At 40.3% G+C, this 27,228-nt stretch overlaps 1 protein-coding gene across 1 annotated transcript in view; it reads right to left on the bottom strand.

The window, feature by feature from the left end:
- Positions 1 to 301: 301 nt before the first annotated feature.
- Positions 302 to 27,228, bottom strand: part of LOC138633165 (transcription factor COE1-like) — a 147,608-nt gene continuing 120,681 nt past the window's right edge. The window contains exons 11-18 of the mRNA XM_069719247.1: positions 27,087 to 27,213; positions 19,687 to 19,775; positions 10,048 to 10,113; positions 9,781 to 9,943; positions 8,230 to 8,412; positions 7,053 to 7,250; positions 6,198 to 6,266; positions 302 to 4,734 (exon numbers count right to left, since the gene is read on the bottom strand). Coding sequence (XP_069575348.1) covers positions 6,199 to 6,266; positions 7,053 to 7,250; positions 8,230 to 8,412; positions 9,781 to 9,943; positions 10,048 to 10,113; positions 19,687 to 19,775; positions 27,087 to 27,213 — 894 coding nt within the window. The 3' untranslated portion in view covers positions 302 to 4,734; position 6,198. The remainder of the gene's footprint in view (positions 4,735 to 6,197; positions 6,267 to 7,052; positions 7,251 to 8,229; positions 8,413 to 9,780; positions 9,944 to 10,047; positions 10,114 to 19,686; positions 19,776 to 27,086; positions 27,214 to 27,228) is intronic.

Raw genomic sequence — 27,228 nt, 5'->3', positions numbered from 1 at the left:
CAATCAAAACAACAGGGTGATGTACAGGTTGGCGAAACAAAAGCGCATCTGACTACAACCAGCTTATATAGAGTAGTCAGGCAAGCAGTCCAGGTGAGCTGGATTTACCTGATGACCCAATTGACTCCTGCAGAGAGTGGCTAGAAAATTGTCCAATGAAAACTGTATTGGTGCCTCTCAATGAGCTTGACTGCATTCACATTTTCCTCAGCTGTGTTTTTTCCTCACATCTGTGGCTCATCACATTATATTGTGGTGGTTTGAATGACAGTGATTAAAGCCAAGTACCGACACCTTTTCACAGAGAAGAAAGAACTTTAATTAAATATAGTGAGAGTCAAAAAGTTATTTTACACTTCAAAGTCCAAAATAATAAAAAAAAAAAATAAAAAAAATCAACATTATCATCTTTACAGTAGTTTCCTCTGTACTTTCCCCTCCACACTGATACAGCTGATAATGTCTGTATTAACGATGCCCACCTCTGTACTGTAAGCCTAAACGCAGACAAGCCATGATAAATGTTATTACTGTTGTTAGACAAGTGCTTTGGATCTTACTTCCTTAAAAAAAACAACCTCTATTTACTCCTTCCTGTACAGGTATTTATATATGTACTATTAAAAAAAACTAAAAACACATCCCTCGGCTTTTAAACATCACATTTTTCTTTCAGAGAAGAAATGATGACACACTCACACAGACACTCCCACATGTAGACACAGACAGAAGAGTGGTCTCCAGACCCATGTTTGAGATAAAATAAATAGGTGGCTCATTTTTGTTAAAGTGAAAGTGAAGAAAAGGAAAAAGAGGGCAAACGCACAGAATATTAATAGCACAGAGAGGGAAATGAGCAGAGAGAGGACAGAAAAGGTGACTGACGCAGGAGAAAGGAAAGAAAGGAGAGACTTTTCCTTCATCTCTTTCAGCCTTCATTGAGCAACTTTGTTCCAACCTAAAATCCATCACATGGAAGACAAACACAGATAATCATAAAGACATTTTTTTTTTTTTTTTTTTTCAACGCTACATCTAGATAATGCAACAAAATGACGCTAACTTTAAAAAGAATGATACAGTGTGACAAAATGAAAAAACATCCTCTTGTTTTCGTGAAAAAAAAACAAAAAACACCATGGCTTCTTTTAGTCTGATTGAAATTAGCAGTGGACGTATGGCTTTTAACAGACAGACACTAAAATACAAAAACAAATAACATTCCAACCCTGACATGAGATCCAGAAAAAAAAAAGAGCACGTCTGAGTATCTTCAGCGAGGTCAATTTCTTTTTCAGGATTTTAGTTGTTTTTCCTGAAATCACAACTGATTTAAAAAAAAAACTTTAAGACATTTTGTTTACATTTTTTAAAATACTTGAAGATGTCCCTTTTTTTCTCGCAGCTTTTGATGCTTAGGGGTCAGCTGCCTAGGCTACTGTCTTCTGGCTGAGGAGGTGGGTTTTACTCATTTGATTTCAGTTTATGTTAAATAATTTCATCCCTTTTCTTAGCAGTAACACCCAGGCAACTAAGGGTCAAAATTTTCTCAGGCAGCAAATAATTCCTGTTTAGTTCAGGTCTCGGTCCAATGAAGAATCAAATTCACTTTTAAACAGTTTCTGTTTGTGGCAAATTTCATCGTCAATGATGAGTAAACAATTGAAATGTGTTTGTGAACACCGCCTGCTGCGAGTCTGAAAATGAAGCTTCTATTAAGCACTGACAGATGTAGATCATATGGCATCCTCTCTGTTTCTAACTGTGAAAGACATGATGAACAGCATGGAGACTGTGGCATAAAACTGTTTAGACATTGATGTATCAAATAAGGGCTTTGGCAAAATTAACATCATCATTATTTAATTAAGACTATTGCTCAACACACTGCTGGGTTGAGGGAGCAGTGTTCTTTACAACAAACCATCAGCTAGTTCCCACACATAGGGTATTTAAGACATGTCGCTGGCAAACTTTCTTGCGCTGCAAAAAAAAAAAAAAAAAAGAGTCTATTTTATGTTTATGTTAATTAGAAACATTTCAAAAGACATGGACAAAATTTACCTTTACTTCACAAACAAGTGCGAAATTTTGCACCCACAAGTCATCAAAATTAAACAACAACATTCGAATAAAGCAGCTTTTTTTCAAATCTGGCATCCCTGTCAACAGGACGACATAAATTGTCTGTGCCTGAGAAGCTATGGTTAAAGTGTGGTGAGGTTTAGTCACAAAAGCAAGTTGTTGGTTGGGAACAAAAACCGAATGGCAGTTCTGTTAACGTTTAATAGTTTTGTTGACCCATCCATCCACCTCAATGCAGACTCTTTTTCTCTCTAAAACATCACATGACTTCTACTATTTCTCATGTCATAATTCCACCCACTATCAAGCCAAAGCGTGTATTACATCTGTCAGTACATTACCACTTCCGAGGATACCATGTCAGTGTCAAGCTTTGCCTCACCTCGGCGTGAAAAATACACACACGTATGACCAGGGTAGACGAGGGAGGTCATGTTGTGGAGATCATTTAATGAACGTCACAGACTGCCAAGCAAGAGGTTCAAATCCAGGAGGTGAAAATATATTTCTTAAGTTTTTTTGGTTATCAGACCTCAAGCATTTGTTTTTATTTTTCCCTAACCCTAATCATGTGCTTATTTAGTACCACCAGCCATGTGTTTTTGCTAAGTTTCCTTTTCCTGTAAATCAGATTTCATTTTCGTACACTACAGGCAAAAGTGTAACTTTCACACATAGACAGGCAAAAGCGTGGCTATCTCACGTTTTACTGTAGTGGACCTGTCTGCCAATTTCACGTTTTGCCGTGATAAAGCAGATTGTATAGTGAAAATCTGACTGCCACACAGGCATGCCAATCAAAAAGACATGCCCCCAAAAATGCCCCTTTTTGAGGCCTAAAATCAAATTAATGATGGAAATATTACTTCCGCATCAGCCTGATTTTTCTGACTTTGAAGCTACAATACTTTTAGTAATTGTTTTGTGCCTAAGCCAAACCACATGTTGTTGTTTTTTCCTGAAATCTAACCATGTTGTTTTTTACACCATGGGGAGTTAAAACGTGACACGTACACAGTATGCTGTAGTCGACTGATGGGTGCATCACACACTTTGGCATGATACTTGGCTGCATAATTACTGTGATCACTAATCAAATTTTGTTGTTATTTGGAGCACTGGCTGAAATGATTGATGCTGTCATATTTCTTGGAAGTAGTCTCAAATTTTCTCACCTCAGGGGCAAATGTTTTTTTTTTTTTGTCAAAAAGATATATTTTAATACTTTTTGACCTGACGCTTTTTGCAGCGCAGCATGTAAGATCGGTTGGTTTCCCCACTTAATTTGCCAATCAAATCAGAGGACAGGCAACATAAGAAGCACAATCTGATTGGCTCGCTTATCACAGTAAAAATATTCACCAACACAGCAAACCACAAAAAACTAAAACAAAAAAAGAAAAAAGAAATAAGGAGTTTTCTGTTAAGACATAACTCAAGAAATCAAATCTCACGCAACAAAATCAAAGTTCGAAATGGCAGCAGTCTTTTAAGACATGTTCCCCCTCTTAGAGGTCGCTGTGGCTGTGTCCGAGTTTCAAACCGATGCGGTAACGTGGCTGATGGAGGGACTCAGTGGCAGTTGTTGGGTCAAATCCTCAACAGTGGAGCGGCTGTTGGCATCCAGTAATCACACACTCTCGTATGGGACCATAAATGGCCTTTTTAATTAACTGCTGTCAAATTAGCCTTGACTTAGTGCTGGAGAAAGTCAAGTTTCTCTCTTGAATCATGGTGGAAATGAACTCGTTTGACTTTTTTCTCTCCGCACCTTCTGTTGGCTAAAAGACCGATTTGCACATTCTCGAAAATGTTGCACATGGGAACAGCTGGACAGACGTACATGAAGCAAGCTCAAAGTAAACATTGGGGATTCTTGAATGACTGACACTGCAGCATTAGGTACAGGCGGGAAACATCCGAATCCTTCAGTGAGTGATTAAATGCAGAGGAAGAGCTCTCAGTATGAAAGAGTGATGGTGGTGTGGAGTTGGCAAGAGAAGTGACCGTGTGTGTCTGGTTTGGCTTGTCTATGTTGGCTGGATTTGACCTTGTATGAATCCTTTTGACTTCTTCATCTTCGTTTGGACTCATCATAATCACCGTCATCGTCAGGTATTCTTCACATTATATTCCTTCATCAAAGACAAAACTTCATAAATAGAAAATCCCTCATGTAGATTACAGTTAGAAGATGATTATCACATGATAACTGTAGCACGAAAAGAAAAACAAATCAACAATCACTCAAGGGAGGAAGTGGATTTTCTCCAAAATAAATACACTTCCTGTGTCCGTGGAGAGTTGTAATGTAGGCGTGGCCGTTCTCCTATAAAAGCATCAAGGTGTACAAAGTCTAAACAACTTGTTTTGTTGCAAACAGTTTTTGTTTTTTGTTCTTCTTCTGTTTTTCTTGCAGCTGTTTTTGTGTTAGAAAGGGCCTGAGTTGGGTTTGTTCCTTCAGATCGGGACAGCTGCTTCCATCCCCGACCGGAGTCTGACTCGCACCAAATCCTTCAACCAGGATCAGTGAGAGTGTGCTTGGTTCAACTCACACAGTCACACGCAGTCACACACACACACACACACACAATCACACAATCATGCACTCACACCTTTACATCGGTGGGGCGATCATTCCCGGGATTGCTGTGGGTTGGCAAAAGAGAAAAAGAGGGAAAAAAAGGGGAAGAAAAAAAACAACTTTTAAAACACAGCCAAATATTTCCATCGTCATAAAAAATTCCCTCGTAAATATATCAATATGTTTTCCCATCTGTGCAGCTGTGTGACTGTAGAGACATTTAAAACATCAATAGACAAATAAATCAGTAAAATCGAGCATCTAAGTTGGCGATGCTGCTCACACGCAAATACACACACGCATTTAATTCTGTGCAGCAACAGTTGCCGTATTTTACTGCGTTTGTGTGTGTGTGCCTGACAGATTGCATCATGGCATGTGTTGTCTTTAAACCCAAGGGATGGGTGTCAACATGTGAGCAACAGAACCCAGCCCAAAGTGATACATACAGAGTCGTGTTTCCATCACTTCAGAGGACATTATATTCACTGACATTAACTTCCTGCATGGAGACTTAATCCAACCATAACCATTACTAACCCAACTCTGGCCTTAACCTTCACTTGACACATTATTCTTTGCAGTCCCAATAATGTGACTTTGAAAACAGATATATGTCCCCATAACATGAGTAATACAAGAACACACACACACACGCACGCACGCACGCACGCACGCACGCACGCACGCACGCACACACACACACACACACACACACACACACACACACACACACACACACACACACACACACACACACACACACACACACAGTAGGGCAGGTATACTGACAGTATAAACTGTCAGAGTCGAACAGCTGTCATTGTTGATCGCTCCCTAGTAAGCTGCCAGTGTGTGATCACCCAGTATGTGTGACAGAAGAAAGTGTGTGTATGTGTGTGTGTGTGTGTGTGTGTGTGTGTGTGTGTGTGTGTGTGTGTGTGTGTGTGTGTGTGTGTGTGTGTGTGTGTGTGTGTGTGTGTGTGTAAGTGGGGTGTGTTTATTTCAGCTGTGCTTTGAGGCTATACTTTAAGTTCCCACACCCCCACACATGCTCACTCTACACACACACACACACACACACACACACACACACACACACACACACACACACACACACACACACACACACACACACACACACACACACACACACACACACACACACACACACAGCTAAATGAATTCAGTGATGTTGAGAAATACATTTCTTTGTGCCAAATGTTTTTTTTCCGTCTTTGTAAATATCTAACTTCCTGTTTCTCTTCCCAGCCAATAGGAGGACAGGGAGGAGTTACCAGGCAACCGAATGGCTTGATCTCTACCATGAGACGTAGGTAGATGGAAAACTTAAAGTGGAAGAGGTTGGAGACTAAAAGAAGTTGAGTGTGAAAAAGGAAAGTTTGTGAACGATCAGAAATAAGATAGAAGATGTGAAACATGACAGACAATCATTACTTCATTGAACATAGGGAGTTATTCAAAAGTTGCAAATGCAAATAGGTAACAGAGTTGAAGGAAGACATACTTCAGGTGAAGGCCAGGCCTTGTAGAGAGCTGGCTGTTGAGTACTTGCTAGAGTCCACAAATGTTTGATCTGGTAGAGAAAGACAGAGAAATAGAAACATGACAAGGGCAGGGTCAGAGGAATGAAAGAGGAAAGGTTAGAAGTCAAGAGAAAAGGAAGGAGAGAGAAGGAAAACAAAAACATTAATCCAAACGGTGAAGCAGAACAAAAAAGAGGGCTCGGATAATATGATTCTTACCAGAAAAAAAAGGCCATTTAAAAGGTTTAAATTTACCCATGTTTACATTTTCCTGACCCACTGCAGTCATGACCTGCCTTTTCTAAAAACAACGATCCAAATGTAAACATCCCATGTTTACATTAAAAAGCAAATGTGGACATTACATGATGCTCTTATGTAATTCTGTGAAAAGTCCTATGAATAAGGGGGTGATTGGCCTTTTATAGCACATGACATGGACACTAAAGACTGTACTGTGTCCTGTCTTGTTCGACAGTTAACATTGATTTTAGTTGTCAAATTCTTAAATTATAACCATCGATTTTTGAAAGGCACATACGTATGTTGTGTTCTTTCTGTATGCGGGCTTATATTTGTCTTAATTTTTCAGAGGCGTCATATCATTCTGCTTTTATTTTAAAGCTTGATTTAGACTGTACAGAATTTAATGACCAGCCATCCCCTGGTTATTGAGTTATTTCAGTCTAATCTGGTGGCCTGATCTGAAACCTCAACTCTAAAACACGGAGTGTACCCACTGTCTGACCAGGTACTGTTTTCAGGAGGAGCAGAAACCCTCCTGAAATCCTCTGCTGGGGAAATCCACCCTCTGATAGACCGGCCTGATAAATTACCTTGGAGTCCGTTGCCGTTGGCACTGGTGCAGGAGGGTGGAGGGGAGGATGAGGGCCTGACCACTGGGGCGAAGGCGGACTTCTGCTTAACGGCCGCTGACACCATGTTGGCCGGAGAGAAGGAGAAGACACCAGAGGAGGAGGAGCAGTTGGAGGGAAGAGAGGTGGAGGAGGCCATAGTGGGGCTGGATGGGACAACTAGAGTGTTGGGAGGTATTTTTAAAAAAAATTTTTTTTTAGAAGACAGGAGAAAGAAGGAGAGAGGTGGGGCAGTAAAGGAAAGGAGAGGGTGGATGAAGGATGAGAGAGAGATAAGATTACTTCAGTAAAAAATTAAAAGTAATTAAAGATTTCAAGGCAAGCAACCTAACTAACGATTTATTATATCTTGAATCAAGTAAGAAAATCTTGCATAATTTCTGATACACAAAGAAGTGATACACAAATATGTGTGAAATACATGAGAGAAGTTAGGTTCCACTATGTTTTAGAGCAGCATGTCAACACCTCTGTTGAAATGATTGAAAATCACATTATAGTGCTGTTTTCGTGTGTCCACACACTTTAGCCCTCGTAATGTATTTCATAAATTTGACTTAAAATGTACCAGAAGATATGACAACAGAATATTCCATTTCAAATCTACTCTTCTCAAATGTTCACATCTTTATCTACCTTCATCATCATCATCAGTGAGAAAAACGTCAGCAAACCAAAAAAAAATCTTGCATCTATCTTTTCTCCCCTCGCTCCCTCTCTCCCTCTCTCTCTTCTGTCATTCTGCTAAATGGAAATAGGATACAATTAACCAACAGAGAGAGAAGAGGTGTGGCTGTCAGATAAAAGGCAGAGAGGGAAGGAGGGAGGAGATGGACGGAGGACAAAATGGAGCTATGAGCTGTGAGTTGGTGATTGTTTTTGAAGACACTGCGACAGAGAGCCCCATGGGGGAATCGCCACATAGCAGATCTGAGACTTTCACTTCCTGTCCGCGGACGTTTCGTGTGTCTGTGTGGTTCAACATGTGTATGTGTACCGCACTGTTTTCATCTGTGAGTGTAGGTACAGTATACATGTGTGTCGGCAGTGTGGAGCACCTGTAATTACACTGCTAGATATGTCAAAACATTGTGAAAGTGCTTTTTTTTACTCAGGTAACATGCAAATCTCCACTCACTAGCATAAGGCGAGTTGGCTGCAGAGCCGTTGAGAAAAGTGGGCGAGCCTCCCAGGTTGGTCATGCCGGTGTTGTTAGTGTAGCCGTTCATGGTGCTGGTGACTGAGGTGTAACTGGTCTGCTGAGGTGTGGAGCTGGGCACGTAACCGTGAGGTGACACACTACTGCTGCTGCGCACAAAACCTGCAGGAAATATAATGAAGAGGAAGAGCAGGACAATTGATCAAAGTGACATAAACATAGATCATTTATGATACAAATCTGGTTAACACTTTTAACCGCACAGATGAAAAAGACAAGCGAGCATTGGAAGCATACAGGAGACAAATAGAACAATACACTGCCAACAAATCAGAAAATGTTCGAATTTTAATTAATTTGGTGTGATAACATTTGGAAAGTTCAGAAGCGCCGCACGATTGGATTATTTCAACCTCATTGAAGTTAATAATAAACCTGGAGTTGACTGGCTGTGGTGTGAATGCTCTGCCCATAGAGCAGGCCCGGAGTGTATTCACCCGGTCAGCTCTTCATTGTTCTCCATATCTGTTTGTCATTGATGGATTTCTACTACGGTGTTGCTTGGTCCTGGTTCATGAATTAAAGTCTTCAGTTGTGTCATGATTCAGGATTCAGTTTCATCAACAGTCAGGTGATTTTTAATGTCTAAGGATGCTTTTACCACTTTCTACCCCTTCTTTTATTTTGAAAGGATTGCTTTAAAAAAAAAAAAAATGTTGACAGAAAAGAGGTTTTTTATCCACGTTAAGCGCTGCTTCAGCCATTTCTGACTTTGTCTCATCATATTTAGTTTTTCAGCTTTCACCTCCAATGTTTTGATTCTGCATTTTTATTTTTTTAATTAATTTCATTTTGCATTTTTCAACAACATCCTTCAGCTTTCAGCTTAAAAGTTTGGATTCTCCTTGTCAGTAAGTCTTTTTTAGCCATTTTTCCAAGAATATAGCTCAGATTTCACATATCGGTCTATTTTCTTGTCGGTGGATAACTTTGAAGGTGTTGCTGACAGGTCATTTTTTTCCTCACCTTTTAATGGTCTTTAAATTCAAACTTGAGTGGTTTCAGATCTCAGCTTTAGCAACACAGAGTTGATTGTATCTTGATAATTATATGAGAACTTTCTTGCTTTTTTTTTTCTTTTTCAAGAAATTAATCTCAAGAATTACAAAAATATTTTACCCCCAGTACTAGCACTAGTTGTAGCCTATTATTAGTGCTGCTGCTGCCAATGGTACGACTGCTGCTGCTCATACATTCTTTCATCAATTTCCTTCAGCTCTCACCTGTTTGAATTCTGCATCTTAGCAGTTTGTTTCAGTTATTTCTTTCAGCTTTTAACTCCCAAGCTTTGATTAGGCATTTCTGTTTTTCAGCTATTTTGTATTGTTTCAACAATATTGTACAGCTATCAGCTTAAAGCTTTTGCATTTCTGAAATTTTTTTTTCTGCATCAACGACACATTTCAGCTTCAGCAGTCACACAGCATTTTTGCCATTAAATGCATTTTCTAGTTTACGCTAAAGTCTTACCCTGATTGCCTTGTGAGGGTTCGGAGACGTTGACAGACAGCTGCCCGGTGAAGGAGTTGACTCCCATCATGCCGGTGTGGGTTGAGCCGGAGAGCTGGGTGTGTCCTCGTGGAACGCTATAGAGAGCTTCTGCAATGTCCGCGGCACGTTTCAGGATGATCTCCTGCAGGAAGGAGGAAGCACTTAGGAACAATTTCCACAAATACAATCGTGACAGTAAAGCACCCCCCCCCCCCTTCAAGTGGACAGTTTCAAGTGTGTGTGTACCTGGTTGTTATGAGGCAATCCATAGAGGGCTTCCACCAGGTCAGCTGCTCTCTTCAGAATAACCTCCTGGAATAAAGATAGATTAAAAAATGAGTTAATATCAGTTAATCATCGAACCTTCTTGTATTGTATCTTCCTACGTCTTCTACAGTGCCTGAAAGTCTGAAAGACATTCAATACAAATTCCCAAGTAAGTTAGATAGAGCTTTAGACACATGAAAGCAAACCCCCCATTATACTTAGAATTTTTTTTTCCATACATAAAAGTTATTTAAAAAAAAAAAATACGTGTGCTGTCCCTCTTTTCCTTCAACCAACATCCATTTCACCATGTATTCATGATAAACAAATTGCTCTCCTCCTTTTAGAGGCAGATTATCTGCTGTCAAGTCAAGTGCTTTTATACATCTTAATGACATCTTAAAGTGACAGGTATTTAAAATATACACTAAAGTCAATCTAAAGTGCTCTGTGGACTCTTCCGCTGTGCTGTGCTGTTAAAATCAGACCACCGAGCTGCTCTGTTGGTGTAACAGCTCAAACAATCTTTCACTTTTACAGGGGCAACATGAGCATTTTAGTCTTTTAATCTAAAAGGCAATATTAGCAAATGTGAGCGAATTTCAGAAATCAATAAGAAGGACTGGATTTAGCTCAGAGTTCCCTCATTTTTATTAATCTGGTGATGGAAAGCGTGATGAGTTATTTTTGATTTTGATGTTTAATCTTCCTCCCCCACTTGTTCTTCTCCGTCTCCCTCCCATCCTCGCCTTTTTCTGCTTCCTTGGTCAATTTGCACCTTTTTCTCCACCACTCCCATTCATCACATTTCTCCTCCACATTGGGAATTGTCTTCTCCGCCCACTAAACCCTCAACTATCCTCTTTCTCTCAATGTCTTTATTATTCCTCCTCTCTTCCTCACACACCCACCTTCTTGGTTTCTCCCTCTTTCTCTCGGCACCCACCCAGGGGTCTAAGGTGTCTTGTTTAACAGTTAATGTGTTGTCGTTCCCGCAGTGAGAGGCCGCCCGGCGACAGAGAGAAAATTACTCCGTGCCTCACAGTATTAACCTGCACTGTTTGACACGCTCACTCACATACTTATAGTTGGCTGCGTGTTTTCTCTCCTGTGAGTTTGTGCCTGCTGGAACATATTGCATCTCCAACAGTGTGTGTGTGTGTGTGTGTGTGTGTGTGTGTGTGTGTGTGTGTGTGTGTGTGTGTGTGTGTGTGTGTGTGTGTGTGTGTGTGTGTGTGTGTGTGTGTGTGTGTGTGTGTGTGTGTGTGTGTGTGTGTGCTTGTGTGTGCGTGTGTGTGACGATATGAGAGGTCACAGAGCCAGTCAGCAGTTTTAGTGTGCCTGTCCATGGTGCTAAATTCAGTCTTTTACACATTATTATGGTCGCGCTGGCTCTCTGTTAACCTCTCATTATTAGACTGGTGAGCTGAGCCACTCACACACACACACACACACACACACACACACACACACACACACACACACACACACACACACACACACACACACACACACACACACACACACACACACACACACACACACACACACACACACACACACACACACACACACACGTGTGCGCGCGCACACACACACTCACATAATCAAACAGAAACCTGATCCGGAATGTTCGAGTGGTTCCAGTAAGGCCAGTAGCTGATAAACGGGAAGGAAAGATGATCCTCTGGTAACATCATCATTATCAGGTCCGCAGGCTTCTGCTGCTACATCACTCAAAGCCTCTGACTGCTGCAATCGATGCACTTTGAATACTTTGTGTTCGTCTTTCATATTTAGACACACAGCTACTCACATCGCCTAATTAATCTCCCGCAGGTTGTCTGTAAATAAGAAGGCATTGTTCGTCAGATTAACTCCCTCTTGATACAGATGAATAACACTTCCAGCTGCATAGTGTTGATATGAATGAGATCCAGAGGGTTGCTGCCAATCTTGCTGGCGTCATTTATGTTTCGAAACTGATTAAAAAGCTTAAAATAATCCAGCTTTGATGTCCTGAGGGTCTCAACATGTGTCAATAGGACAGCCTGCAGCAAACACATCCAGTTCTGGAGGCTAAAGCAAAGTTGGTTTCATGTTTTCTGTGAATTTGGGGACTGCTGGAGATAGCTGCATGATACTGCAAATTTGATGAAATTCATGTCAAAAGATGTTTATGTTTAGGTTAAAAAATAAATTTGGTTGAAAAGTGAATGCGTTGCAACATCTCAGTTACTGTAAGTGTTAATTAAAACACAATGTTTGTTTGCATTGCCCAGTCTTCATAAAGTTTGCTCAGTAAGTAACTTCCAAGTTTTGATTTATTGAGTGAGTGGACTTTGAATTAGGATTGTTTTGTCAAATTTAGATGTCTAATTGTTTTTGACATGCAAATCACCAATTCAGTACTTCCTGGGGTGTGTCGGGATGAGCCCTCCCCTTTATGTTTCTGTCCATCAGCTGCTGTCTAAATTGACTGGCGATAAGGATAAATTATGACAAGAGTGACGGATGGTAACCAACTCTGAAATGTTAGGTTTTTTTTAACCGCAGATACCGCTTTCGTTGTTGACTGTAATTGCTGCAATAAAACCAGATTTTAAAGCTTTAATCTCCGTTTGATTTATGTGATCATCCACCATTTCATCTGCCGTCAAGTATTTATGGAATATATACCTGACATGTCTGTCAGTTCATTTCCATGTCTTGTCAGTCTCAACAAAGCTGTCTGATTGAAGAAATGATTAAAATCCTCAACTGAGTTCATATAACTCATCCTCAAGACTTTCTTGACCTCGAGTATAATCTATTCCTGTCCATTTCTGGTAAATATGCAGGCAAACAGGTCGACTGACAGTCAGAGAGGCAGGAAGTGAGTGAAAGAAAAGACAGGTCTGTTGGCAGAGAAAGAATAACAGGAGGTGTCTAGGGTGCTTTTACTGTCTGAGTTATGTGCAGCACTAATGTGATAACCATGCATTATACACACACAAACTGAAGATGGACACACACATGTCGTATACATTTGGACCAGGAAATGCTGAGCTGAGTATCTGTGGGGTCAGATGTGTGTGTAACGTGCGTGTGCCAGGCCAGCAAAGACATGACACACACATGACTTATTCCTCCCTAATGCTGGCACATTAGCCGCTTGATCCGCTTCTAATGTGCCATTAGGGATGCCGTACATGCAGGGTCACACCTTGCACAGAGATGATGTCATACTTTACATGTGGACTCAAAGGAATATCTGGCACAATCACACACACACACACTCATATACACAACTATTGATATGCGTGTACACACATCCTTTGGGGAACATCTTCTCTTACTTGTGAGATAGTGTCAGGACGTATGGTTTCAAATTTCATCTCTTCTCTGGTGGAGAAGTGATGTCAATATCGACATGTGAATTTAAGTGTATAATAATGTGTCTCTGACGCACACACACACACACACACACACACACACACACACACACACACACACACACACACACACACACACACACACACACACACACACACACACACACACACACACACACACACACACACTGTGTCATGTACTGTATGTGTGCTAATGCATCACTGGGATTACTCATATTGGTGATGCTGGTGACATGACCTCAGTAATGCATGACATCATCAAAATGAGTTGCATAGCGATGTCAGCTGAGTGAGTCACCAGAGGAAGTCTACAGTCTTATGAGGGTGACACACACGGGTCAACTTTTTCAACCTGAACGCCCAAAGTCCTGAAACCCCAAATTTTACGAGCAACTGAGACTTGCTCATGTTGAATAATCACCAGAATTGTAAATGATTTGTTTTCAGCACTTTAACATAACAACATAATCGTAATAATCTGTAGTCTGATTCACTGGATAGAGAATGTTGGTATAAGGCTAACACTGGCTGAATACTTCAGTTAATATTCACCTCCCCTTCCTATATTTATGTGTTACTGTTTTAAAAATCTCTGTCTTTTTCATCTTTTGCAGGGATATAGCCATTTCAATGCCAGGGCTCACTTCCCCACATGCAAACGTTCCACCAAAACAAGTTTCCCCCCCCAACAGCATTTTGCCAGAGCAATGCCACTAAATCAGGGGTTTCGTGCTCGCCAGGACAATTATATTTGGGATAAAGAAACACAAACAAGCCCGCGTGTTATTTTTAAGCCCCATAGCAGAATGTGGCAATAGGTCTTGCTATGTAAGACATATCTGTAAAAAATTAATACCCACAGAAATTGTTAAAAGAAAATGCTAATTATTGTGCTTTTTTTTTTTATATATATATATATATAATTAAAAGAGTGCATGATTTATTTGGTTTATCTCTTTCCTTTGAATCTTACATTGAACATCTCACATTTCCCCTCTTTGTTTGGATTTTTTGGTATTTCCAATATTTTCTCTTGATGCACAAATTGAAATTGCGGAGGTAAAATCTTTATGCAATCGAGGCAAAGTTATCACCTTTTATTCATTCAGTTTTATAAAATATTCTAAAGCCTCAGATGATGGTCATGGTCTTTTAGCACAGTTTTGACTTCCAACAGTTTTCTGCAGCAGTGTAGAGGGTACTACAGGTCAAAGAGAGGTGATTGATTTCTCTCTCTATCCAAAGAGGCATTTCTGCTTCTCACACTCTTATTCACTGGCCAAATGCCCATACAGATGATTAGCAGTGGTTCAGTGTATACATTGTTTTATAACAAAATTTGGTTCTTGATTTTTAAGCATTTTCAGTTATTGAATATTTACTCCAAATTCAAGAGTCAAGACTTAATATTCTGAGCATTTAGCCTGTAAAAAAAAAAAAAAAAAATCTATATTTGATCCAGTGTTCTCATTGCTTTCATCCATGTTTGATAGTTGTCAATAAAATCGTGCCAATAGTAAAAAAGAGAAACACTACAGAGAAACCCCTGACTCTCCACAAGAGAAGTACAGAAGTCACAGACAGTTTCCTCAAAGTATTTTATAATATTTATGGACAACACAGTAAAAATATATAGTATGTGTTTGAGTCTTCACTGTGCATATGTGTGTCACTGTGCACAGTAACTGTATGTGCACATATGGATGGATGCTGAAGAGATCATCACAGTGGCACAAACTGGCATCCAACTACTGGTGTGTGCGTGTGCGTGTGGGTAACTAGCAAAATCCCCTGAATGTTCACTGAACAATTATAGAGTCGGCTGTCCCCTGGTAATCCTCTCACACACTCCACTGCCCCGTCTGTCTGCCTGTCTGTGTGTCTGTCTCCTCTATAGTGCTGGCAACAAACTCTTATAACTTCAATAAATGGGCTGATCAATACTCAACACGAGCAGCCATGTCTGTGTGTGTGTTTGGCGCCAACCAAAACCCCACAGTGTATTCCATCACCCATCCATATCAACGATCACACACACACAACCTTCCCTTACAAAACCACAAATCAACAACAAACTACATGCATCCAGCATCCAAATATCACAGACAAGACAAATCCATGTGCAAGCTCTCCCATATATATAAACACACACGGTGACTGCTGGTGGGCAACAGTAATAAAGTCTCAGGGTTCGATCGACCACAAGGCTACAAAATGATGGATTACCCAGCAATGCACACACACATACGACACATATACAAGACACACACACACACACACACACACACACACACACACACACACACACACACACACACACACACACACACACACACACACACACACACACACACACACACACACACACACACACACACACACCACACAGAAACAGATAAAAGCATGTAAGAGGAACCTTGTTTTAAAAAACTGAGAGCATCGACGGGATGTCACAATTAGCAGCAAACAAAAGTTAAGTAATGTCAAGTCCAACTTAAGATCGCGTGTTTCAGACAAAGTCACAGTTTAAAAGCTTTATGTCATCAGAGCAAAGGAGCTTGCTGTTAGGCACCGTGGAGCTAATGCAAGCCAGACTAGAGATGCTAAGAGCGTCACCAGAGATGGAATAAGTGTGAGAGAGATGAGCTGAGACGAATTGCAGTGATAAAGTGGGACTACAAACTTGTTTCCCAGGATCCTTTGTCATTTCTTTTCAGTGTTTTTCACCTTACGCACTATGACTGAATAAATAGTGACATATCCCTTCGTGCACAGGCAGTTAGTATCTTTTATCTCAGCTCTCATGCTCCCTAAGAACTTGGTCTGAACATGAAGGAAAAGTTCAGGAAGTTACCCCATTATTGACTCTGATTAACCTCTATATCATCTGTTGGTTGAATCTGACACCTGATCAATGAATCCAGCTACTCTGGTTACATTGTAGCTTTGCCTGGAAATATCTTGTGTGACATCATGCAATTTAGAATAAGCTAGACCGGTTATTCATTGGAATAAAAACAAAAACAAAACAAAAAACATTACCGAATTAAACAGGTCTTAAAAGATTATGTGCCAATGTTGTTTTCATCATAGCGCAAAAGTGCTTTGTGATGAAATGGGGTCAAATGTGATATTAATGTTTGTTTGTTAAAGTATATATCGAACAATCTATTTAGAATAATCTGCTTATTTGTTTTATTTCATCTGACAAGCAGAAGCCACAAAAGAAAATGTGTTGACTAAAACTCTGATAAGGCAAGATTTTTCTTTTCATTCCATTTAATATGCCACTTTTAAACTGTTACAGTAAATACAGGGTATTTTGTTACTACGTAATGCATGCGCTGTATACATGAAATGCATGCAAAAATGAAGAGAAAAGAAAAAAAAATACTGCTAATTATTAACTTTAAGTAGAAACCTTTTCCATATTTCTGGCACGTTTTACATAAATGTCCCCCTAAAAAGTACATCTGACCAATTTTTTTTACATTTTATATTTTAGCTGAAATACAAAAGTAAAAGGTGGAAGCATTATGTAGTCTGTGTTAATAAGGTGCGTGACGTGCTCACAAATCATGTGGTGTGTTTGTGTGAGTAAAAAAGTGAGTCAGTCTCTGCTCTGACTCATCCTTTACCAGAAGATGGAACTAACATCACTTATGCTATCACACACTTCACATTGCGAACCTCATTTCCTGCACTGATCTTTCTGCAGCACTTATTGCATTTATTGTAAGCTGAAACAATAAGACAGGCCTTTTAAAAGGGTTAAATCTTCTCTGATGGGTTGGCTTCAGTCCTCCTCATCATTCCTGACTCCTATAGCCTTTTGCACAATTTATGCTCTATCGTTCTTGAGGCTTAAAAAAAAAAAAATACAAACATTCTCAATCTGCCCACTGCACCTCACCAGCAAATGGACCACAGATACTAAATCATGCCAAATTGCCTTTCACATTAAAATTAACATTGATATTTCCTGTATGCGTACAGCGTTCATGTTTTAATTTGAGAGGTCCCTGTTTGAATAAAATATACTGAAAGGAACTCTGTTCTTTCTTCGTCTTGTGAGAATTACCTGCAGCACCCTTAAGCATTAACCTCTCATGCTCCAGTGGAGTGACTGACAGCAGGGATCTGCATAATATCACACTGTTCAGGTTCAGTTTACATATCTATCTATGTATAAAAGTAAATGTAGCTCTCAGACCTTCATGGATAGATGGTCTTACATGGATGTTATTTGCATGATAACAAGCTGTTGCTCTAAAAAAGAAAGAAAAAAAGGAAAATCCCTTCATTTCATCACTTTACAATACACCTACTTCAGATGTCTCCCATTTCAATTAGCAAAGGCCAGATTTGAACTGGACGAGACAATTGAGACAAACTTGATGAAGGTCATATCCCTGCAGTGGCCAACTGTTCTCAGATCTTCTTATTACTGATGGTACAACCCTCAACAGACACAACCATCAATATCTGTGCATACGGCTCAGGAAAGAGCATGATTATGGGTCGAGGAATGGTTAGGGTTAGGCAGCAAGGTTGATTAAAGGCTGTGGTTTAAATTGAATATAAAAAAAAGTGTGTAATTCCAGATCTGTGATGGGACACAAATCTCAGCCTTGTACATGAAAGTCTGATGTGCTTCAACACCACCCTGACAACTGCACTTTTACTTGCTTTGTTGCATAAAAGCCACACTGTTTACTTCATTTGCAGTGCCAATATATGTAAATTGTAGTGTACTGAATTTCTAGAGTGGCCTATAGTTTTTCCCTTTTGAACTTTACTTTCATCTAATGGATTTCCAGATATGACAGTTAGTGGACCAAAAGCCCTTTCTTGTAATGTTACAGAAAGTGAAAAGTCATTTGTGGATCCTCTCTGCGATTTGGATCAGCTCCATATTTAATGAGTTCCTAAGCCCATGCTACACTCTTCCACTAAGTTTCATACAAACAAACAAACAAAACAATCAGCATAATATTGTACCAAAACCCAAACTGTTACATGTGTCAACATTTTGATACTTCATCTTTTTAAATCGAATTTAGCTCTTAATTACATACATATATATATATATATATATATTTACCTTCAGTAGTTACAGTATATTTATATGTTTATCCAAATATGACTGTAGGATCCGTAACAGTCTGCAACAATGAACTCATTGTTGTTTGATTCTAAGCGTACACGACAATGGACAATACATACAAGCAATGAGTGAAAGCAATAAATCCATAGACTTCACACATTTTATAGGTCTGAAGTTGATGTGAAGTATTGAACACGTTCCCACGGTGACGTACGATTGCTAACACGTGCAGTATCCAGGGTGTCGGCATGACCGTGATGACACCACCGCATCACCACATCATCACATCATGACCAGCGCCCATTCTTTGATGATGTCACAACAAAGACAGCCAATCCTGGATTAGCTCCAGTGGGAACAGAGAGCCAATCAATAGCAGCTGTTTACAAGTTCGTGACCCCACTCTCTCAGATACGCACATTCAAATTTGAACCAGGTCAACTCGGTAAGCGCACGAAATCCAAACACACACACACACACACACACACACACACACACACACACACACACACACACACACACACACACACACACACACACACACACACACACACACACACACACACACACACTTTAAGGAAAGTCCTCCCGCATGTACAGATCAAAATGACATGGGTATCAAAGCAGAGCTCATCGTTTGGTGCTAATTGTTTACATCTGCTGATTCTTTAAACACTCTGCTTGATCTCTGGCTGATAAACAAATAATCAGATATGACTCTCTGATCTGGGAAAGATTCAAACACTCACCCAGTAAGCGGGGGGTTAAGCAGCTAACACACACAGAGTTCATGAAGAGGTAAAAGCACAACCCACAAGAGATTTGAAAACACATATTCTGCTTAGAAATATATAAAAATAACACACTTAAAACAAACAAATAAAACAGAAATGCAAAATTGACTTCATATGTGTGTATCTCTGAGGGCTTTTTCTTTGATAACAGAGAAACTCTGCGCAGCTTAATGTAACTAAGAAACTGCATTTTTGTAGAGTTGCAGTATCTATCAATCTGAGGAGCTTCTTCTGAAGTGTTTAACCTTGTTAATTGAAGATTTGTTGTCAAGATAAACATCAGATAAATTCGCAAAAGGTGAACATAAATAGATTTGTATACCTTTGGCAGCCTCTCAGGGTCACCAGGGTGTCGAGGGATGACCTTCTGAAGCCTCTGGAAACCGTAATCGATGGTTGGTTCATTCAGTGCTGCAGGGGACAGAAAAAGAAACGGAAAGAAGGGAGGATGAGTAAAATGGGAACTTCCTAGACAAAGTCCATGTTCAGTTTAAACACCATGTTGCACTCTTGAGTGTAGTTTAAGCTTTTCTACCATAACTCCTTAACTTCATTACAGGTAGTCTATTGGTTAAGTCATTCACCACATTATACCTGTGATAGTTGATTTTTTTTTTTTAGACCATATAGGGCCAGAAAAATAAACTGTAGACACAACTGACATATATTATTTTAAGCTCATATGGTAACTTGTTAGTAAAAAGTGTAAGAAGTAACACATTCAGCAGATGCTGAGCAACATTATCTTTCTTTTGGAGTTGTGTTTATGCCCACCTAAAGTCTAATATTCACTCTCCTGATAGCTCTTGCCTTGGCCTTCACCAACTCCTGAAAAACATAACGTGCTCCTCAGCCGCTAAATGCTCCACTATGTTCACTAGTCTGTTGCCAACTTTGGTTGTCTGGTATTGAGTAAGTGGAAGGCATTACAGTTTTAGCTGCCAGCTTGTGTCTGAAAACAACGCTGATGAGAGTGGTGAGGCTGAACCAAAAGAGTAAAGTTGCTGAGTTCTATTGAGAGAGGAGAACGGCAGAGTCAGATGGTGATGATCTGTGGTTTAATAAGTGATCACAACAAGCAACACCTCTCACATACAAGTAGCCATGTGATCCATTCTTAAAATAAAAATATTGATTATAGCCACTGAATAGATATTTTCTGGAATTGTTGTTTCCTGTTTGATACGATTGTCCATCAGCTCTTTCACCATTTCCACCATCTGCTGTTCCTCTGCTTTGTTTTTCCATCTTCAACCACTTTTATGGTCTAAAACGAAATTGCTGATTTCAAGCAAAATCCCTTCAGTGTCATATATTGTAAAATGTAGTGCAAGAAACTGGCTAGCAAGTCTTAAGAGGAAACAGAGCCAACTCTTGCTTCTCGCCTCGAGTCTTCAGGAATATCAGTGACTTTCCTGCAGCATTTACATTTAACGTATTACTCATTTGATGCAAAGTCACACAAACTCCAATGTTTCTGTGGATGCATTATGATACATGATAAACCAAAGATACCAAGGGATTCCCATCCTTCACTTCACCATCCTTCCAGCCTTATTAATTTCAGATGATCAAGTGTCTTGTTTTAAAGAATTTAGTGTTAAAATGTGATGTGTTGCACTTTTAATGTTGCTTTTGCTGCTGTTCGTCCTGAGAGTGCAAACATGATAAACAGACTCACAACATCTGTGGCAGCCAGCAGGGGGGATTAGACTGGTGAGGAGAGAGGATGACATCCCATTTTGTGACATTTTGTTCCCAAGCACCACGCTGGTATCAAGTCTGTTTTTTTTTTTGTGTGTGTAAAACTGGGTTGGAAAATAATGAACCTGCTCAGCATGATCTCCACGAACTGACAGAAGCCTGGAGGTTAGAGAGGCGGGCTTGTGACTGAAAGGTTGGCAGTTCAAAATCTGGCTGGGAAACTCACTGAGGGAACCACATCTCTCAGCAACTACTGTGGAGATTCTCTTAAAGCAGAGCATATGCTCCATTTGAGATTTAACTACTTAAAAAGGTTCCCCTATTGTGAGGAATTAAACTGGAAAACCTTCTCTAGTCTGAATGTAAGAGAACAAACAGAGGTTTCTTATATGCTTTTATACTTAGAGAATCACAGATATGTCCACTAAGAAGCAGTCTCAAGTTTAACAACCTGAGACTAAATAGATTAATAGACATCAATTCATAGCGGTGACAAAACATTGAGTGTGACTGTGAGCATTAAATATTTATTAACATAAATGAGAGTAACAAGATGGACAATATCTAGTGCCTTGAAGAAGAAACCAGTTCGCTCTGCTAGATCACTCGTGGAAGTTAGAGAAGATCTCCGCAATGGTTAGCCTGAGTGCGTGGGTCATTTTATCTCTGGAGAGTCTCTGCTTTGAACGTTTTACATGTTATTTTTTAGTGCTTTGTTTTGCATAAACAAAATTCTTGTCACCACCGTTGTATTCGAGTGGTGGCAGAAGTGTCAGAAATTCATGTCAAACACTGGACAAACTATCCACATTGTTAAATACGACCAGAGCTACATGAAGAAATAATTCAGGAGAAATGACCCTTGAAACGATGTCAAATTCTGATACTGATGTTACACTATAGGTATCAGTGGCCGCACCGTGTGATGGAGTGCAGACATTTAAATGCTGCATGTAAAAATGTGCAGAGAAGGATAAGACCTGGTGGAGTAACTAATGGTGTCAAAAGCATTTGTATGATAATATCACTGCAGCTACAATCTAAAGGGTTTTAAAGAACGCTTAGTGTTCACTTTAATGTTCCTCTATAGTCTTTAACCAATCAATACGTCAATCAAGTCAATCTCTGAAAGCTCTGTCAGTGACACTTTAAAGGATTCTGTGTGTGTGTTTCTGTTTATTTATACGTGCTGAGATGTGCCTTCATTTCAATGTTGAACACTGTATGCGCAAGTTACTGCGTGTGTGAGAGAGGAATAAGAGAAAAAGAGAAGAGACAGAGGTAGATGAATAGATGTAGGTGTGGGATGCAGAGGGTGTGTGTGCACGATGTCCAAGTGTGCAGCTGCAGTGGTATTTGGTACTTTCCACATCGAGCACTCATAAATTACTTGCAGCTGAATGTCTTGTGTTGTTTCCTAGTTTTGTGTGTGTGTGTGTGTGTGTGTGTGTGTGTGTGTGTGTGTGTGTGTGTGTGTGTGTGTGTGTGTGTGTGTGTGTGTGTGTGTGTGTGTGTGTGTGTGTGTGTGTGTGTGTGTGTGTGTGTGTGTGTCTGTTTTAAATGTATGTTTTATTATCAAATCACACCCAAGTCTCTGGTTTCTGTTATGTCCTAAAGCGCTCAATTTGTTAGCAACATAACTTCATAAATTGTGAGCTGTAAAAATACCAGCTGTATAAACGGTCATGGACAATACTTCCCTCTGCTCCAAGGAAACTTTCTGGACAAAGTTGTGACTTTATGATTCGGGTATGATAAATGTGAATGTGACTAAGTGATCTGAAAGGCAGCAGGTCATAGAGTAACAGAAGAAACTCTGAAGCAAAGGAGAGACGAAGGGGAAAAAAGACTAAAAAGACTAAAATTCAGGTGTGAGGAGAGAGGTGAGGGAATGAGGATAAGAGAGCGATGTGTTAAACTATAAAAAAAAAATTTAAAAAACGCCCAACAACTCAGTCACAGTCGAGAAAAACAAGAAATTACAAAAACAGCTGTCTAACAGTCGGTGGCATATCAACTGTCAGAATTAACTGCCAGTGTCAGATCCACACTGTCTGTACATCTCTGGAGACGTTTAACTGATGCCAACGATAATATAACACACACACGCACGCACAAGTGCACGCACGCTAGCACATACATACGCACACGTACATGTACATAAGAGCATGACTTAGAGTGGTTTCAATGCCTGAGGCCTTTACTAACTCTTTACTAACGGAACAATATGCTTCTTAAAAAAAAGCTGAATGGTGAGTTTGTGTGTTTATGGATTTGTGTGTGTGTGTGTGTGTGTGTGTGTGTGTGTGTGTGTGTGTGTGTGTGTGTGTGTGTGTGTGTGTGTGTGTGTGTGTGTGTGTGTGTGTGTGTGTGTGTGTGTGTGTGTGTGAGAGCGTGAGCAGGCCAACGTACAGAGAGCGTGTGCATTTTGAAACCAAAAGGTCAGGTTTCCCAAACGATTTCTTTGGCGGTTTCTTTCCGCGCAGAAACAGAAATAGTATCAGTGCAGCAGAAGTCGTCCAATTGATTACACATCAGCTTCAAAAGGCATCGGTATTACCAGTTGAGCTGCACTCCACACGGAAACACAAACACCAAACACTGGGGGGTTTCCAGTGGCCGGTTTTGATGGGTGGAAGCGGACATATGAAGAACAAGCATTCTGTGTTTGTAATTCAACAAATACACTAGTTTTTTTTTTTTTTTTTTTTTTAAAGTTCTGGTGTTCCTAAATATCGAAAATGTCCGTTATCATGATGTTTAGGCCCTAAATGTGTGAGAACAACAACGAGGCTGTAGCGGCGTGGACGAGGTGGTGACATTGACTCTGTTTCATCTCAAATAACTCTCCCACCCTGCTGCTGGTCTCAGCACGAATCCCTCCTGCTCTCCTTTACCTCTCCCCTCCGCCCTTTCTTCTGCTTCACCTCCCTCTTCCTCTCCCTTAACTACACCTTCTGCCACTTTCACCCATCCATCCCTCCATTCCTCCATTCCTCCATCACTCCTCCTCCGGCCTCGTTCTTCCCTCTCCCACTCGAGAGCTGCCACCAGATCAATACTCATTGAAGTTTCATGAGGACACGCCATCCACTCCTCTTTCACAATAAAATGTGAACAGAGGAGGCAGACCGACGAAGAGATGAGGGGGACGTGGCAAAGAGTGAAAAAGCATGAAAGCTATATGTCAAACATTTCTTATGTGCACTTATTATAAGATAGAGATTTCTTTTTTTTTTTTCTAGTTATCTTTTGGTGGTGTTTAAAGAAAACAATGCACAGAAGAGAAGAAAAGAGCAGCATGGGAGCAGGAAGGGAGATAATAATAAAAAAAAAATGGTGAAGCTGGGTGGGTGAAAGGACAGAGAGGGCTGATGTAAAAGGAGAAGAAGCAGAGGAGGAGGTGGAAGATAAGAAGAGGTGTGGTAATATCGATTCTCTGGCCAGCCAGCAGTTCAATACCACTGAATTATTGCTTCATTCTTCCCCTTATGAGATGAGATCTCTTTCTCTTGAGCTTGTCTTCTCCTTCTGTGACTTTCTGCGTGTTTGTGTGTGTATGTACATGTGTGTATCTGCATGTGTGTGTCAGTATATGCGTGATCCATTTATGAGTGGATCAATACTTTACAATCTGGTTTTAAAAGTGCAGCTTTCTGTCTCTCCTCTTTATATGTATGTCTATCTTTATTTTTTTCTGTCTCTCTCTCTTCCTATTTATTTCAGTTTCTTTGTCTCTCTTTTTGGTGCCTTCAAAAAAGAAAGTTAAGTTGCTTGAAAATGAGAAGAAATCTTCATCTTTCACGAAAAGTTTCTTCTCAACAGCTGAGCTGTGGATTTTCTCATGCAGTTGTACTAGTGATGAATCAGCTGTATACGGTATTTGAGTGTGTATGTATGGGTGTTGTGTGTGCATACACATGTGTTTATAATGCTGGTATGTGTGTGTGTAAGCATTCATTGATTGTCACTTTGTACCATTGTGTGTTTATAGGAGTGTGTGATGTTGAGAATGTTAATTTTTCCCATCAGGCAGATGAAGCAGCCATACGGCACCACGTGTATGTGTGTCTATGTGCTGTGTGCTGTGTGCTGTGTGCTGTGTGTGTGTGTGTGTGTGTGTGTGTGTGTGTGTGTGTGTGTGTGTGTGTGTGTGTGTGTGTGTGTGTGTGTGTGTGTGTGTGTGTGTGTGGTAGACCATCTGTTTACCAGACTACTCACCATCTTTCCCTCATATCACTGATTTACAATTACTTTCAACTCCTGCCCCTGTTTGAAAGTGTGTGTGTGGTAAGTTGTGTAAGACATGACCCCATGCAAGTGTGGCTTTGTGTGTGTGTTTACGTGTGTGCATGTGTGTGCTCGTGAGCACATTTAATTGCTCGGGCCTTACACCCAGAGGCAACCACAGCTAAAGCATTGAAAAACCACAGCAGCCAATCAGCTTTCATCGCCGTGACCTTTCACCGGTGACTTCCAGAAAGAAGTCGACCTTGAGGCGGAGTCCGGCAACCGCAGTAACGGATCGCGTTTCCTGGGTCACATGTTGAAGTGATCAGCCAATAGCAAGGTCACGGGGGGTCATCTCCGCCCAATAGCAGAAGCAGTTAGACGCCAGACGGACCAATTACCAGCCGGCTAGCCTCAGGGTCAGACCAAAGATGTTTTGACTGAGGAACATTGAAGTAGGCACACAGGCCGAATAGCTTTGTCTTTGCAAAGAAATTGACTTTCAAATACAGCTCTTAAAACAATTCACATCAGTAAAAAAATACTCACAAAAATCACTTGATGTCTTCAAAACTTCGTGAAGATGTTGTCTAACAAAAGCCAATATTCTTGGTCTGCTCTGACTGCAATTTCCAGGTAGCACAAAAAGTACTTGACTTCCTCTACCTTCCTTATTATCTTATTTTGTATTATTTGCCAAAATAATTCTACAGGCGACATTTTGTCCTCTGCATTTTAATTAATGCATATTGAGCTTATTTTAATAAAAGATTCTACAGAAGACAAATTAAATTTGTTCTTTCTTTTCTACCACACGACTAGCTGAAGCTTGAAATACAAAAGTCATCATTGTCTACAGGAAATGTTGAAGCTTTTGAAGCCAAAAGTAAAACTAGCATTATATCCATTGATTTTTTTTTTCAACTTCATTGATCAGGTTTAAATCGTCATCGTTGTCTTTAGTTAATTACCGGCATCATAAAAACACTCGTGCACTAAAGAATTTCTACAGCAGCTGTATTTTTTCTCCTGTCTCTCACTAAATGACGTCATCACCATGGTGTGATGGAGCCATGTTGAGCGGATCAATACCAGACATCACATCACCCTCATCCATTTCCACATGTATGTGTGAACGAAACGAGCAAACGCACACACACACACACACACACACACACACACGCTTTCTTCTTCTTTTTCTCCTCCTCTCTTCTCAATTTACCAGGAAAACGCTCATTTACAGTCAACAGTCCGGTCAGAAATCACACACTCAACATTGTGTGTGTGTGTGTGTGTGTGTGTGTGTGTGTGTGTGTGTGTGTGTGTGTGTGTGTGTGTGTGTGTGTGTGTGTGTGTGTGTGTGTGTGTGTGTGTGTGTGTGTGTGTGTGTGTGTTAGTAAACTGGGTGTTCTGGATGATTTCACTAATAGTTTCAGTATGGAGGGCTATAAAGAGCAGACTGTTTAATTGTAGCTAGTTTTAACGAGCCTCTGATTATGGCAACATTCTAACGAGTGCGGGTCGTTAATGTTGACTAATCTACAGTCATTAGTTCAACACTGTCTGGCCTGAAAGTGAACTGCAACTCACAGACACAACTTACACACACATGCAGACACAGTCGCTCTCTCTCTCTCTCTCTCTCTCCCTCACACACGTGCATGCCACGCACAAACAAAAACCAGAAATAAAAATTGAAAGAGAAGAAAAATACTACAATACACGTCAATCAAGAGCATGTGTGTGAGAACGTGTGTGTGTGTGTGTGTGTGTGCGCTTTGGACCTACCTGTATATATGAACCTTCCTGGTGTGCCTTTGCAGAACTGTTTGGACTTGTAAGACAGAGTGACCTCTACGACCCCTGGGATGTGTCTGGGAGGCGTCTGCACCCGGATGGCGTGCGGCGTAATCAGCTAAAAAAAAAAATG

This window comes from Brachyistius frenatus, unplaced genomic scaffold (assembly GCF_029030835.1).
Source record: "Brachyistius frenatus isolate BFR_SWC_R1_liver_20210118 unplaced genomic scaffold, ASM2903083v1 Contig_5, whole genome shotgun sequence".
Classification (NCBI taxonomy): Eukaryota; Metazoa; Chordata; class Actinopteri; family Embiotocidae; genus Brachyistius; species Brachyistius frenatus.
Note: the sequence above shows the minus strand (reverse complement) of the source record. Positions and strands in the feature narration are given on the sequence as shown.